Here is a 14,921-nt window from a genome sequence, read left to right as displayed (position 1 = left end):
ACTAGACGATCTTTCGAGGTCCCTTCCAATCCCTAACATTCTGTGATTCTATGATTCTAAGACCCGACACAGCCGGGCGGTAACAGGTCCCGCCGTCCCCATGGAAACGGCCCCGTGGGCGGGACTAGGCCGGCCCGGCCCCATCCTGTTGCCATGGCAGCCCCGCTGGCGGCGGAAGTGCCTTGGCGGCGCTGGCCCCGCCCCGCCCCACCCTGTCCCCCCCTCCGCCGCCGCCACCGCCCTCGGAAGATGGCGGACGGCGGCGCAGCTCCCGCGCAGCAGGAAGGGGACGTGTCCGCGGCGGCCGGCGGCGGCCGGAGGGATCGGCAGCCCCGGAGCAGCAGCGGCCGCCCGCCCAGCGCCCGGGACTTGCAGGTGAGGGGGTGGAGATGGGCGTCCCGCTCCCTCGGCGGGGCGGGGCGGAGCTGTCAGTCGGGGCTGCCCCGCCACAGCCGGGCAGCGCTGGGCCCTCGAACAGCGGCTGTTACCGTCTTTTCTTTCGTTTTTTTTCCTCTCTTAAGGCTGGGAAGGGAGGGACGCCTCTGAACAGCAGTGGGCACGTTGGGAAGCGGTGGTCGGCCAGCCTATGTGGTGCTCAGCTCGGCAGGGACCTGGACGGGCTTTCCCGGCGCTTCAGTAGCTGGGTTTTAACTGTATTTGAAGTTGTTTTGGTGCCATTGTGTTTCCTGATTAATTATTTGGGAGGAGCGTCCTTCCACCCCCTTGACAAAGTCTCCACAAACGTGGTGTAAAGCTAAGGACAGGATCTTTTCCCGGGTTTATCTGGGGGAAGTATCGAGATAGTGTGAGCACAAGTGTAACTCAGGATTGGTACCTAAGGATGTAATTGCAGATGCTTTTAACAGTATTCCTTTTTTTGCATGTGACTTTGAAACCGTATGAAGATTCAAAATATTTTACCAACAGCTTGGTTGGAAAACAGGTGAAACTTTAACTGAAACTGCATGTGGATATTGTTTTCTTTTTTTTCTTGGTTACTATTTGCAATTTCCATAGGTTCTTCCTGAGATTAACTTTACTACAAAATGTGGCGCTAATAAAGTCTGTGTTAATACATTTTGGGTCATAATGCCTTTAATTAGTCAACTGAACCAGACAGGCATTTGGGGTAGAAGATTATTGATAAAATGTTAAAATATGAAGAAATGCCCTCCTGAGTCAGAGTAGCTACCCATCCATCCATCCAGCTGAGGACTTGATTTGTCATGACACCGTAAGAGATGTGGCTTGAAGAAAGTACAGAAGCCTGATCGTGCCCATTTACACTCCCTCAGCATGGCTCAGTTTTGGGATTAGGGATGACACAGGGTAGATCTTTGCCTATTCCTTTTAGTGCCTATTTTTGGACTTGTGTCTATGACTTATCCCATAAGTAATACATATCTAAAGGGTACTTACTTGTATCCTCAGGTAATATGGAGGTCTTCAGTGGTTTTCTTGATCTGTGTTGTTGCTCAGTTTATTTTTCGTAATGGGAATAATACCTCAGCTCATATTTTTCTGCTGCTGAAAATGCCTCACAAAAATATGGGATTAATATCCTGTGTTTGTAGCAGTGTGTGTTGAAGGACAGATGTTTCATTTAATTGTAATGTGTATACCTTGAACACAAAACTGCAATGAAATTGTAGCCTAGTACCTATTCTGGTGTGTATGATAAAATGTTAATGTGACTTGCGTAGTGTGAACAAAATGGTTTGAAGATAAAATTAAGGATGATTTGGCAAACGAAGAGTATTATGCAAGACAAAAGTAAGATTGCTAAAAATGACATGTTAGAGATGTCTCATACAACTTCCTAAAAATGAACTTGCCAGTGATATGACAGCATTTAGGGAACCTTTGGGATTTTTTTTTTTAGGTATTTACAATGATGTCTTGCATTCAAACCAGCAAGGCAGAATTAGTTCTTAATTCCAGTACAAGCTTATTTGGATTACATTTATTATGTGCTTCCCAGTCTTATCAGAGGGTTACCTAGCAAATTTATTTCAATTTTTTATCATTGATGACATGATACTCAATAAATACATGTGTGTATAGTTTTGTGATTCTGAATCTAATACAGGCTGAACGTAACTAGTGAAGCAACGTGAACCAAACGACAGCAGAGTACAAATTCGAAGTCACAATGGCATTAAGCATCGTGTGGGTTTTTTTATAAAGCTTCCTTTCTGCAAGTTGAGTTTAGAGAAGTAGTTGGGGTTTCTCATGTGTCTGATTTGCTGGGGATGCATGCATTGTGCATTAGTTTTTGTCTTATTTCTGTTCCATATGTAGTTCTAGAGTTACAGACTTCTAAAAAGAGTTCTGTTTCCTACAGTTGGCCTTGGCAGAGTTATACGAAGATGAAGCTAAAAGGCAGTCACAGTGTCCTGACAAACCAACAACTGCAAAGATTAGTAACACAAAAGTACCACAGAGGTGAGATGTGCTTTGTACTTCAGAAATGTGTTGAATAGTTACTGTATTAGCTTGCAAAACTTTGTCATACTTACTTGATCTCCTCTTTGTACAAAAAGTGACCTGCAGCAGTTCATAATCCAGAATTGTGAATCCCTATAATAGTGCATAGTCTGTATCTTCTCAGAATGCTTTTTAAGTTGTATTTATTTAGGAGCCTTTGTGCTATGTGGTATTCCAAAACACTGTAAACCAACTTCAGATAAAGTTAAGGTGTTATAAGTGAAATGCAGTGTTGCTCTCTGTGCACACAGGTAGATTTTGGAAATTTGCTGCTTCAGAACAGTATTGGAGTTCATTGCTCCCTCAAAATTCAGCAAATCAGTAGTTTCTGTGAACCTTGGCAAGTGAGCTGCCTGAAGTCTTGTACTTACGTCAGTACCTGATGAGACAAATATTAATTTGAAAATTTATTCGTAGGTACATTAGCAGACTTCTGTGGGGTGAGGGAAATAAGAAGGGCTTCTTAGTGAATTTGTCTGGGTTTGGCAGGTAGAAGGAAAGACATGTATCTGTGTATAAATGCGACTTTTACTGGCCTGCAGTGTTTGTAGTTCACATAGCATTTGAAGGTTCAATGTGGTTTTAATTTTTTTTTAGGGAAACCTGCCAGTTTTTAATTAATTTTTATTTAAATTCTTTTAAAGAAGTCTTTATATCATTACCATCAGTGATGCCATAGCAAGTCTTATATTTGGGTTGTCTTTCAATCGCTGTTGCCAATATGAATCTCTGTTTTAAAGGAGGTTAAGGAGCAGAAAAGATCTTAGTCATCAGAGTCATCCTTCAAAGGCATCTACAAATGCACATCTTAAGGAAGAGGGATTTTAGCACAGTATGTGACACTTGGGAAATAATAACTTTTTTGTTGTTTCTTTTTGTTAGTTTGTTTTGGTTAAACCACCTAAGTTGACCAATCAACTATGTAGAACACAGTTTATAAACAAATCATGCAAACAGCTCCCTTTACTGATACATATAATGAAGTTACAACTTCCCACTCCACCTGAAGGAAAAGCTGCAATAGAGTATCTCATATATTTCCATGTGATAGCTGTTGGCAAACACTTGCTGTTTGGCAGTTACACTGCAGTCTGAGAAGAGATGGCTGCTATTTGCCTGGCATCCAAAATGAGATTTTTCTTTCAGTAGACTTCAGTTTGCTCTCTGATGAGCAGTATATTAATTGCAAGGAAACATAGTGCTGCTCTTGAAGTCATCTACTTGGCTTGCCTTCCACAATTGCAGCTATAGAAGAATGTCTGTAGGCCCTGCTTGGATCAAACACCATATTATATATGTTGTCATGTTGTGTAAGCTCCTTTAAGAAACTTAAGACTATTGGCATAAAAATACAAGTCCCACAAAACCTACAATGCAACAAGGGAAGAAAATAAAAGAGGTTAAAGTGTTTCTAGTGCACCTGACCTAAGTACATAACAATACATTTTTTCGAAGTAATAAGAGGCAGCTCTTCACGGGGATATAGAATTACATTGTTTTATCAGCACTGATACTTGAAAAAAACAATGGCCTGCTCTGCTACTTTTTGATTTCACAGGTGTAGAAATCAGAAAAATGCATAAGTCTGAACTAGTCAGCTGCCTTCTCTCATGTGGCAGATCGTATGTATGTTTTTATCTCATGATAGTCAGATACCTCATATACATCTTGCGTTAATGAATTTTATAATCAGTTATTACAGGATGAGAGTATGTATCTGTACAGCTTTTTCTGGTATTTTATAAGCTAACAACCTTAGCTTGTCCTGTGGTAACTTATTGATCTGTCCCTATCATAAAACAGAACCTCATTCTGTATTTTTATTGTCTCTTGTAAGTCTTTGCAATGTCGCCATTCAACATATTTTTACAATTGTGTAAAATAGAAGTGAGAACTACTAGTTTTTAGTTTTTAGGATTTGCACAGACAGGAACTCCAGGACATCAAAGAAAGCCAATGTTTACTTCACTAGACAACTTACCACTTGATAAAAACAGCTAAAATGTGGAAAGAATTTGAAGTATAATTAATTCTGGTAAGCTGTGTTCTTGAACAGCTGTTGCACTTGCATATTACCTGTGGTATCTGTGGGACCACCAGTGGTGTAAAGCAGAATTCTACATAACCCATGCTAGAACAGAATAGTTCAGTTGAAGGGGACCTACCATGATCAGCTAGTCCAACTGTTACTGCAAAATGCCTCTGCCACATATGTGCCTTTTCCTGCTTATTCACTGAGAAGCACCCATGGCTAGTTATTTGGGCCAAAAAAGTATGGTGAGAATACAAAAAAAACCCCCATCAATGTGTTATCCTTAGTTCTTGAAAACTAAGTAGTTTCAGAAGTTAGATATTAAGTACTTAGTGAAGCGTGTGTACCAGTCATCCTCAAATGTTTTCTTTTATTCTCTTGGCAGTCTTAAAATTGATACTATTAGAAGGCTGAGAAAACCAGAGAGAAGCATGAGCGATGACAAGGAAAACCAAAGGTATTTTTAAAACAAATAAACAAAAAATTTAACAATTGTGAAGGTAATTGTATTCTTTTTTGTGACATTCACACTTTGTTCCCCCGTTTTTCAAAATGTGTGTGAGCTAAGTCTGTCCTGCAAAGAACTAGTAACTACAGAGATGCTATGTGACATTTTAGAGTGTTAGTTGTACACTGATGGAGTAAAATTATATTTAGCAGAATCTGACTGCAGTCATGTAGGACCTGTATATGCCTCAACACTTGACTGTATGGATGTATAGGCTGCAACTTACACTTGGGCTCAAAAGCTTTTTTGCTTTTTCTCAAATATTCTGAATTGTTCTGTATATGCATTACTCAAATATTTGAGTACTTCCTTTCTTTATTGAATACAAGCTCTGATGAGAATTCTTGTTCATCTTACCACTATAGTTCTTTTAAATCTAATAACTAAAGATTTTGTATATAAATGGTGATTGAGATAATAGATGCAGATCTATGTACAAAGGAGAGATGGTACTAAGGGATTGCCAGTTAGGTTATTGTATAATAAAACCAGTCTGATTGTACTTGTCCGGCACCTTCATAACTGCTGCTGCTTTTGGGTAGTTGTAAAATATAGTGGAGTCAACAGCATTTTGGTGACATTGGCCTTAGAGACAGTTTCACATGGATTAATTGATTTACCTTGCCCCAAGTGGTTAAGGTTAAGGAAAGTAGAAAGCCCTTAATTTATTAATTATTAATGCTTCTTGTAAACAAAGAAAAAACACTCTCAAGTTGTCCAGGTTTTGTGTTTATATATAGATTTCTTACAGCATCTATTCCATTGGTATTTAGAGATTTATAGCACCTTTCGCAAGATAATTCTCAAGGAAGATCTTGATCTTCATAGTTAAGCAGATACAGTGTTAAATATAATTATTTGTAGTTTAACCTTTTATCTTTAAGAGCTAGAAATGGGCCTATGTTGAAGAAAAAAAACCCCACAAATTAGCTTTCACAGCAGTTTCTGCAGATTTTACAATGCCACGAAAGATCAAATAAACTTATTAAAAATCTCTGGTATTGGCAGGAATTGAAATATACTAGATCTTTAAATTAAAAGATCAAATTGTAGCACTGTTCAGGTTTTCCAATGAGAGTTTTATGCGTGTTCTGCCAAGGCAGTGTTAGATTTGACCCTGTATTCTGACCAGCCCGGCCACAGTCCCATGTACAGGACACCCCTGGGGTAACTGGTTTTTCTGGGAGCAGGGGGCATCCACATTAGATGAGGTGTGTAAAGCCACGACTACATCGGGACTGTGTTCGTTCAGACACATGACCTTGGCCCCAAACCTCTGGGGTCTGTTCTAGAAGGCACCTTGGTAGTTTTTGTTTGTGAAATGTCTTTGGAGTAGTACTGTTTGGATTGCTGGGAAGGTCAGAACCAGGCAGAACCTTTCTATCATCAGAATAAAAAGGGTTTATGCCAAACTTGGGTCTTTGTTAATTTTTTTCTTTTTTCTTTTGATGGGAAGAGGAAAATTCTGCTTGTTATTTAAAACATTGTTGCTTATGAACGTTACTGTTCTAAAGATTTTATTCAGGTGACTCGGAATATAGAGGATTACAGATTTCTGGGGCTTCTAATAGTCCAAGTAAAATTGTTGCTGAACTCTTCAAGGAAGCAAAAGAACATGGGGCTGTCCCGTTAGATGAAGCCTCAAGAGCATCTGGTGATTTCAGTAAAGCTAAGGTAAAAGTTAGAAGATATTTTGATCTCTGTTTACATTAGTCTGTCTGAAACTCATCACATGAGAGCAAATACGCCTTTTTGTGGTTTGCAAATAGCAGAGGATTTGATCAACACAGTTGTGCATTATCTGTGCTCAAATAGCTTGCTCTAGGAAATAAAGCAGGGAGGAACTACACAGTTTCAGGGGAAATCATTAGTAGAAGTCAACCTGAACTGGAATTATTTGCTTTCTTTTTAATTAAAATGGATTAAAAAAAAATGAACTGCAGTTGTACCCAAATCAAAATCTCTTATCTGTTGAATTACTAATATTTGAAAAAGTGTATGGATTAAAACCTGCTTAGCCTTATTATGGTTACTAGGTACAATTTTCCACTTAGAAAGTATGCAGGTTGGAACAGTTTATTTGCTTTTTAGCACAGAAGCAAGCTTGGTGATTCTTTTGTTTGCACCTATGTATGAATTTTAATAAACTGTTTCAGATATTTATTTCAATAAGCTTTGCTATCTATTTTTTCCAGTCATTTTCTGGTGGCGGATATAGATTGGGTGACTCATCACAAAAGCACTCTGAATACATATACGGAGAAAATCAAGATGTAAGTAAAATTCTGAATATCAGGAAACAGAATCTCCAACAGATGTCTGCGTAATCATGTTTACAGCTTGAAATGCTGGATTACTGTAACTATATCTATGAGGAAAAACTAATATCTTAGTATTAGATCTGTGGTTAGTGGAAATTGTCAGTGTCCACAGAAGACAGATGTTCTTTGGATACCCCTAAGACCTCCATTGTGGAATTTTCTGATGTAAATTACTTTGAAATTGTTAGCATACGTTCCTTTCAATTACTTTCCTCCAGCTGTTGTTCTGCATTCTCTTAGTTGTGCTAACATTTTAATCCTCTTAGGTTAGGGATTGTTTCTTGCTGTGGCTTAGAAAGTAGCCAATCTCAAACTGGAGGGCACGGATGTCTTCTAGGAATGGTGAAACAGCAGGTTAGAGGGCTTTTGAATATTGCCTGGCCTTTCTTTCCTCTCACTTAAAAAGCAGGGAGAGAGAGGGAGCAGGGAAACACAAAGTTCTCTACCCTTTGCCACTTGTGTGAATAGCTAGAGCAAATGTTCAGCTTATTTAGAAACAAAAGCCAGAAATGAGTAAGGCCAAAGGATATGGTTGAGGCTGGGGGGTGCTATCATGTCACACCTGGAGCTGTTACATTTTACGCTCTGCAGTAATCTTTCTATCTTCTTCAGTAATCTTTCTGCCCTCTAAGTAACATCCAGCTGTGCTGAGACAGAAGCCTGTTGCAGTGGGGTAACCATAACTGGTGGGTGGGACAGTTTTCCAGGTAGGTCAGTTTGACTGGCTAGGGAAGCCTGGTTGTGCTGGACTGCAAGGCAGTTGCAGGGGAGAGAGTGCAGGCTCTGGAGGTGAAAGGCCCTGGCTGGGTGCACAGGCACACAGCAAAATAAAAAGGGAATGAAGGAGGCTGCTTTCCAGGATTCTCAGCATTTGAGCTGAATGAAGCTGGTACCAACTTTGTTGCTGCTCAGCGTGCAATAATTTGAGGAGAGAATAGTTTTCGCTGTAACAGTGTATCAGCAGTAATCGGTAATTTTGTGGATTTATTTCTTAATTTATCAACAAGAAACATTTACTGGTGTTGAAAGTAGTTGGAACGCTGTGAAGATTGCTACACAGTCACTATATCATTTCTTATGACATGGATAGCAGATTAAGAGGGTTTTTTTCCCCCAAGGTATAAAAGTGGTCTTGAAGTAGATAGTAGTCTGTAACTATTATTTGCTTTCTTTAATGTATTCTAACAATGGTCACTACAGTGCCATGCTGTATTCTTCTTTTGTCCTTGCTTCATAGATTCAAATTTTGCTGAAACTCTGGAGGAATGGCTTCAGTTTAGATGATGGCGAGTTGAGATCCTATTCAGACCCAACAAATGCTCAGTTTCTTGAGTCTGTTAAAAGAGGGTGAGTTAACCTGACAACTTTTTGACATATGTCTTTCAAGTGAAATGTAGAAAAATGCTTTTTCCACATGTTTATAATTATTAAAAGCTCCAGGCTTCTTCTCTGCCTGCACTCATAAAATATATCCTGTATTTGTCATCAGATGTATGGGGCATTTAAAATTTTGAACACACTGATTCCTTCTGGTGCTTTGTTACAGATGGCTTTTAGTTCCACATATTTTTTTCAGTGCATTCTAGGTTATGACTGTCAGTACTTTCTAGGTTTTGACTGTTAGCTCACTCATTGTTTTTTTCTTCCTTTAGGATGAAATCAGTTACTAAAACAATCAGACGTCTATGACTTTAAACATACTAATAGTATCTGTTCACATTGTACTGTACAAGGTTTTTGTGTAAACTTGTATTGCAGTTCAAAATGTAATTGGGAAACTTTTACTTGTGTAATTAAGGGAAATTCCTGTGGAACTGCAGCGACTTGTTCATGGTGGACAGGTTAATTTGGATATGGAGGACCACCAAGAACAGGAGTATGTGAAGCCTAGACTGCGATTCAAAGCTTTCAGTGGCGAAGGGCAAAAACTTGGAAGGTAAAAACACCAGGTTTTCTGTTTTGTGGCTGTATGCTATTTCAAGAGCTGGATTTAGTCAATTAGGAAACTGTTGGAGAAGCTAATCAGATGACAAAAGCAATATAAAATTATTCCGTGCCACAAGTCGGCCCCGATGTCAAATTCACCAGTACTCATGAAAGTTTATATGTAATCTTAAAAAAAGTTACATCTTATTCCTCTGTTGGAACTGCTTATCTTATTTCCTCTGTTGGAACTGCTCATAGATGTGCTAGATGCTAGTCTTTTATTGCTGGAATCATCACAAAGGGAACAGGAGACGCTATAACAGTAATATGGCTGATGCCTAACTTAATGCAGATGGAAAATATTTTTGTATGGGAGCAACTCTTTTATAGTTTTTTTCTGGAATGAAGCAGCAGAAATGCCGTCCTGAAACGTAACATTGTAAGCAGTCATTCATTATAAGTTATACCAGGCAAGTCTGTTAGCTTTAAGAAAGAGAAATAATTTTATAAACTGTTTTTTTTTTAATTTGATCCAAAATAAATGAGCAATAAGTTGTATCTAAATCTCACAACTTTTACTAGGTTTTGATTAAAACTTCAAATGATGCTTTAAAAATCTATAGTAGGGGCTGGGTTTATAAAAGTGAACAACCAGAGGAATTGTACATGATTCTCTACATGAAATAATAGTGCAAAGCCTGGATTGTGGGAGAGGAGCAGCTCAACTATTAACCAACAGTTGGAGCCCCCACTTCCTCCAATTACAGTATAAAGTTCATATATGTAGTAAAAAAAATGAAATTTAATTATTTAGAAAAGCTTAACATTTGTACTAGCTATAGATGGTAGTCATTCAATTAAAAAGACAACTGAAACATTCAGTTCTGGTTTGACTTAATTAGTAACTAGTTTGTTTTGTTTGTTTTTTCCCATCCTTTAGCCTTACACCTGAAATAGTCAGCACACCTTCTTCCCCAGAGGAGGAGGAGAAATCCATTCTTAATGCACCTGTTCTGATTGATGATTCCATGCCAGCAACTAAAATTCAAATAAGATTAGCAGATGGAAGCCGATTAATACAAAGATTTAATCAAACACACAGGTAAATTGATCCTGCATCAATGCAGATAACCATAACTATTTCCATAAGTTTGTGTTTTGTAATTAAATTAATATCAGCAGGACGTCGGAAAAGGCTATAAGTACAGCTCTACTGAAATTCTAAAGCTCTGTGTCATTTGTGGAGTCATCTTCTCTGGGGATGTTCAAAACCCAGCTGGACCACATTGCTGTGCGATCCGGTCTGGTGAACCTGCTTTAGCAGGTGGGTTAGACTAGATGATCTCCAGAGGTCCCTTCCAACCCCAACCATTCTGTGAATTCTGTGAATTTTTGTAATATAGATGCACTGAAAAATTGACTGTGAAAGCAAAACTCTGTACTTGGAAACACAAGATGTTTGATAACTGCAAAATCACAAACTTTTATGACCAGTTAGGTCCTGTAAGGACACGGTACCAGCCATAACTGTTCTCAGGGCTGCTGAAATCTGGACAGCCTCACTGTGTAGTCATCCCAACTCTGGGCCCTTCTTGGGAGGAGCAAGTGGCTGGCTTGAATGGCACTGTGAAGGCCTTTTACTGCGATGTGTGTAGGATAGTGTCAATTGGAATACAGCTCTCACTACTAGCAGAGAAATCCTGTGGCCCATCATCAAGAGCTCCAGCTTTCTACCTCATTATACTTGAGACTGTAACTAAACATGACATGGGTTATAAGTGTAGACTGGTGCCCATATGCAGAAGGGTATATGGATATAACATACTCATCTGCAATTCTGGTATATGGGCTGGACATAATACTGAGAACCAAACTTTGTTTTGTTTTGGATGGTCATCTCCTAGGAATTTTCAGCGTGTGAACCTGGTGGGTTTTTCAGATCTGTTAGTAGCTTGCTGATTAGACCTTGCCATCAGTTTTATTGACATGTTTGGGACAATGCCACCAATTATGTTGGCTCACCCCATTTATTTGCCTAAGAGGTTGTGTTAGTGCAAGGTTCTGCAAAGCAGTTCTTTGCACTGCATGGGCGAAAGAACTTTGAGCAGAGGGCAGAGATTTGGGCAGTAGTTTCACCCATACTTCACAGGGTTCAAGCCAGTCCTGATCTGAAATCTGCACCGTTGTATTAGAATACAGCTGAAACTGAGCTTGAATCCTGCCTCAGAGGTGGTGTTTGTATGGACCCAATTCCATGTTAATATTATTATATGGAGAGTTCACCTGTTTCCTTTTTTTTCCTTCTGGCTTAGACTAAGGGTAGAGCCAGCCTGCAGCTTTCTTCGCCTGACAACATACACAGACCACAATGAGGCAATTTTAGCAGAGATGCCAATAGATGCCAATACAGCATTATTTTTTTTCATATTTTATCAGACCTGATAATGTACACTGATAGTACAGGCCCAGATCCTTTCTCCACAGCACCTGCTGGAGAAGTGACTTAGATAACAGTTGGGCTTATTGGGACCCTCTGTAGCCATGACGCATGAAAGGGCAGAAGTGGTAAGCTTCCCAGTAACATCTGTAATCAAGGGTGTGTTGACAGAAGCTGATTTTAATCATTATTAACTTTCTCTTCGATGTGAATCTTTTTAGTTATCTTTGCCATATGTATGATCAAAATCAGCTACTAAAGTGCATTGCTTGTGTCATAAGCCTTGAAGACTGATAGAAAGTTAAGTCCCTGCTCATTTGGCTACAGTAAACCTGCCTGCTTACTGGTTACAATAGTTCTTTAATAGATCAGCTTACTGTCTTAGGAGAGAAGCCTCAAATTTTGGGTTTTTATCTCTAGAATCTTATTAATTTTTCTTCTGTGTCTTATAAAACTAAATTATTGTTGTGATACTGTTGATGTGAGTGTTTTATGAACTGTTGTTCAGAAGTTTGGTGCCAACTGAAAGCAGGGGAAACCTCTTGCCATTGAAGTGCATTAATAATTCCCCTCTGCTTTCTCCTCACTGTCACTGTCACATTGCTTGACTGTCTGTTATAAGTATCAGTTTTCAATATACGCCTACATTACAAATTTTATTTCTGTTGAGAAAATAAGCAAAATTAATTTTAATTTTTCAGGTTTTTTTATGCAAGAAAAAAATTCTAGAATACAACCATTAGTCACCTGGATCAAATGGAAATTTAAAAATCAATAGGACATATCAAATGTTTAGTCTGTTAAAAGGTTTAGTGTTCTCTTATCATCAGAATTTTCAGAGATTTGTGTCAAAATGAAATCATACAATTTTCATGTCCATATCCTTTCCACAGGATTAAGGATATTCGAGATTTCATTATCCAGTCCCGTCCAGAATTTGCAACAACTGATTTTGTTCTCGTGACTACCTTTCCAAATAAAGAACTAACAGATGAAAACTTGACACTACAAGAAGCAGATATACTTAACACTGTGATTCTTCAGCAATTAAAGTAATCCTACAGTTGGTACAACATAGGGAGCGTGCTGTACTGTCATACAATCTGTTTCCAACAGATGACAAAAAGGCAGAAATTAGTGTCCTTTTATTCCTTCTCTTCCACAGATCAGATTTTTGGGTTTTGTGTCTTCCAGCTATAGCATATCTAACATTTTAATTTTTCTACATTGTTGAACTTTTTTTCAATGTTAAAATTAAACCATATCTTGTACTAAATGTGAAATGAGATATGACTTTATGACTTTTCATTATTTGGGGGGTGTGGGAAGAACAGGGGAGAAGTGTTTTTCTGAATGGGACAGTATCTTTCATACAGTTGGTAAGATTTGCACTATGGAAATGTTTTAATGCTGCATTGACAAACAGCCATTTGAAAACAGCCTGTAGGTTATGTTTACCTTCCAAGCTGTATTAATAATATTAAGGTGTTCTGTTTAATATGTTGATGAATAATTAATGCCCTAATATAATTTTTGTATATTCTGTTTATAGTGTTTCACGGTGCAGTATAACATTTATATTCTAGTTTTTATGTCATTTTCCCTGTATCATAGATTATATGAGTGAATCAGTTCAGGAGATGCAAACCTCAGCTGTTGCAGACTACAGTAGTTTGTTCTCATTTGTATTCTAGTTCTACTTGTGGTGAAAATAAGTATGATTTTGTTTTCTTCTCGAAGTTAAATAAATGAGAGAGACCATTGTTATCTGGAGAAATGCTGTGATTTAGATTTCATAAGAGTGGACCTGTGGTCACTTTGAACCTGAATATGCAGTTGAACTTTGCACAGCTACATGATTCTTCACATGAACAGTTACTTATATAACCCCAAACAAAAAAACACCAAGGTGCACAAACACTCTGCTGTCACTTGCATGCACAAAAGTAGACGTGTTATTTGATCAGGTATTTTTGACCTTAATTTCAGGTCTTTGTATTTGAAATTTTGGCCAGAGGCATTTTGTAATATTCAGTGGGGATGTGGTTGTGCAGCTCTCACTATACTTCTTTGGAAGCTGTATAATTAAACCTCTCAATCTTTGAAATTATATATTTTTTCAAATAACTTGGCCCTACACTGCAGTATGCAGGCAGGATTCTTACGTTGTGGGCTAACTGGCTGCTGTTGTTTAGAAGAATGCAGTTTTATAGTATTTGTGGATTTATATCAGATGAATGGATCATGCTCTGAAGAAGGGTAAATGGACTGTATCTCTTGTACCAATTTATGTGTTAAAGTGCTGGTTTCACTGATTATTTTATTCTTAAAATATCAATACTTATTTATTTATTCCAAGCTTATAATTGCTCAGTATATTTGATTAATCTCACATTTTTACCTCAAAGTAGATATTTGACTGAGTAAATTTTAAACGTGCAATTGTATGTAAAGTATTTTGTTTTGTACACTGAATATCTGCATGATTTTAATCATAACTAATTTCACGTGCTAAGTAATTAAAGTTTTAAGTGACAGAGACCATAGCCAACGCTTCTTGGTTTCTTCCCAGTTTATGTTGTGATAAAGTGGTGATTGTGTTGCGTGCCAGAAAGAAATGGGCACTTGCTATGCATACATTCAATATACTAATACTTCTCTACACAAATGCAAGACCACAGTCAGTATTGTGAGATCTATCTTGGGCAATCTGTGGTTTGGGAATATTTCAGTGCAGAATATAGATAAAGTTACATTGCTTATTACTTCTGAAGTCTATCATTAATTAAACACTGATGTATGAAGGACCGTGGTTAACTAAATTGAGGGGGTTTTCCTCTCATTATGCCAAAACCCACAACGGCACATTATCACAATCTCTTTGTTTCAAATAGCTGGTAACTTTCAGTGTTCAGGAGCAGCTGAGAGTTGACTGGGGGTCCCACTAGTTGACATTATTTTGTCAAGCACTAAGAAAATATATCAATGCTTGTGTTTATATATTTCACTGCTTCTCAGTACATTAAAACCTGTAGAATCTTCTGTCTCGTAATTTTATGTCCTACCTTTTATTAACGCTAAATTCTCACTTGTGTAGCTAACATCTTAGCATTTTTGGCACAAAACGGTTCTTTGAGTATAGACTTATGTGGATATGCAGTTAAGACTGGTGACAAGGGAGAAGGAGACAAACTAAGGAGAAGGAACTTG

At 38.3% G+C, this 14,921-nt stretch overlaps 1 protein-coding gene across 2 annotated transcripts; it reads left to right on the top strand.

The window, feature by feature from the left end:
* The first annotated feature begins 226 nt into the window (after nt 1-226).
* On the top strand, nt 227-14,257 carry UBXN2B (UBX domain protein 2B). 2 transcript variants are annotated; one of them, XM_065832840.2, is made up of 11 exons: nt 227-375; nt 2,345-2,445; nt 4,905-4,976; nt 6,542-6,701; nt 7,223-7,300; nt 8,586-8,695; nt 9,147-9,284; nt 10,215-10,376; nt 11,080; nt 12,455-12,481; nt 12,577-14,257. In XM_065832840.2, the coding sequence occupies exons 1-11, from the start codon at nt 250-252 to the stop codon at nt 12,673-12,675; spliced, it is 1,074 nt and encodes a 357-aa protein (XP_065688912.1). In that variant the 5' UTR covers nt 227-249; the 3' UTR covers nt 12,676-14,257. The 2 variants fall into 2 exon arrangements, with proteins under 2 accessions (XP_065688912.1, XP_065688911.1); XM_065832839.2 differs by lacking the exons at nt 11,080; nt 12,455-12,481 and having other exon boundaries at nt 12,605-14,257.
* The last annotated feature ends 664 nt before the right edge of the window (nt 14,258-14,921 follow it).

The sequence above is a fragment of the Patagioenas fasciata genome, chromosome 2 (genome assembly GCF_037038585.1).
Source record: "Patagioenas fasciata isolate bPatFas1 chromosome 2, bPatFas1.hap1, whole genome shotgun sequence".
NCBI classification, from domain to species: Eukaryota; Metazoa; Chordata; class Aves; order Columbiformes; family Columbidae; genus Patagioenas; species Patagioenas fasciata.
The sequence above is the reverse complement of the archived record's forward strand: the minus strand, read 5'-3'. Positions and strand labels throughout refer to the sequence as shown.

What these genes read in the sequence shown, in the direction of transcription:
- UBXN2B (XM_065832839.2), top strand. Translation starts at nt 250, where the DNA reads ATGGCGGACGGCGGCGCAGCTCCCGCGCAGCAGGAAGGGGACGTGTCC. An exon ending in CCAGCGCCCGGGACTTGCAG is followed by an intron (nt 376 to 2,344) that starts GTGAGGGGGTGG and finishes TGTTTCCTACAG; the next exon opens with TTGGCCTTGGCAGAGTTATA. An exon ending in GAAGGGCAAAAACTTGGAAG is followed by an intron (nt 9,285 to 10,214) that starts GTAAAAACACCA and finishes CCCATCCTTTAG; the next exon opens with CCTTACACCTGAAATAGTCA.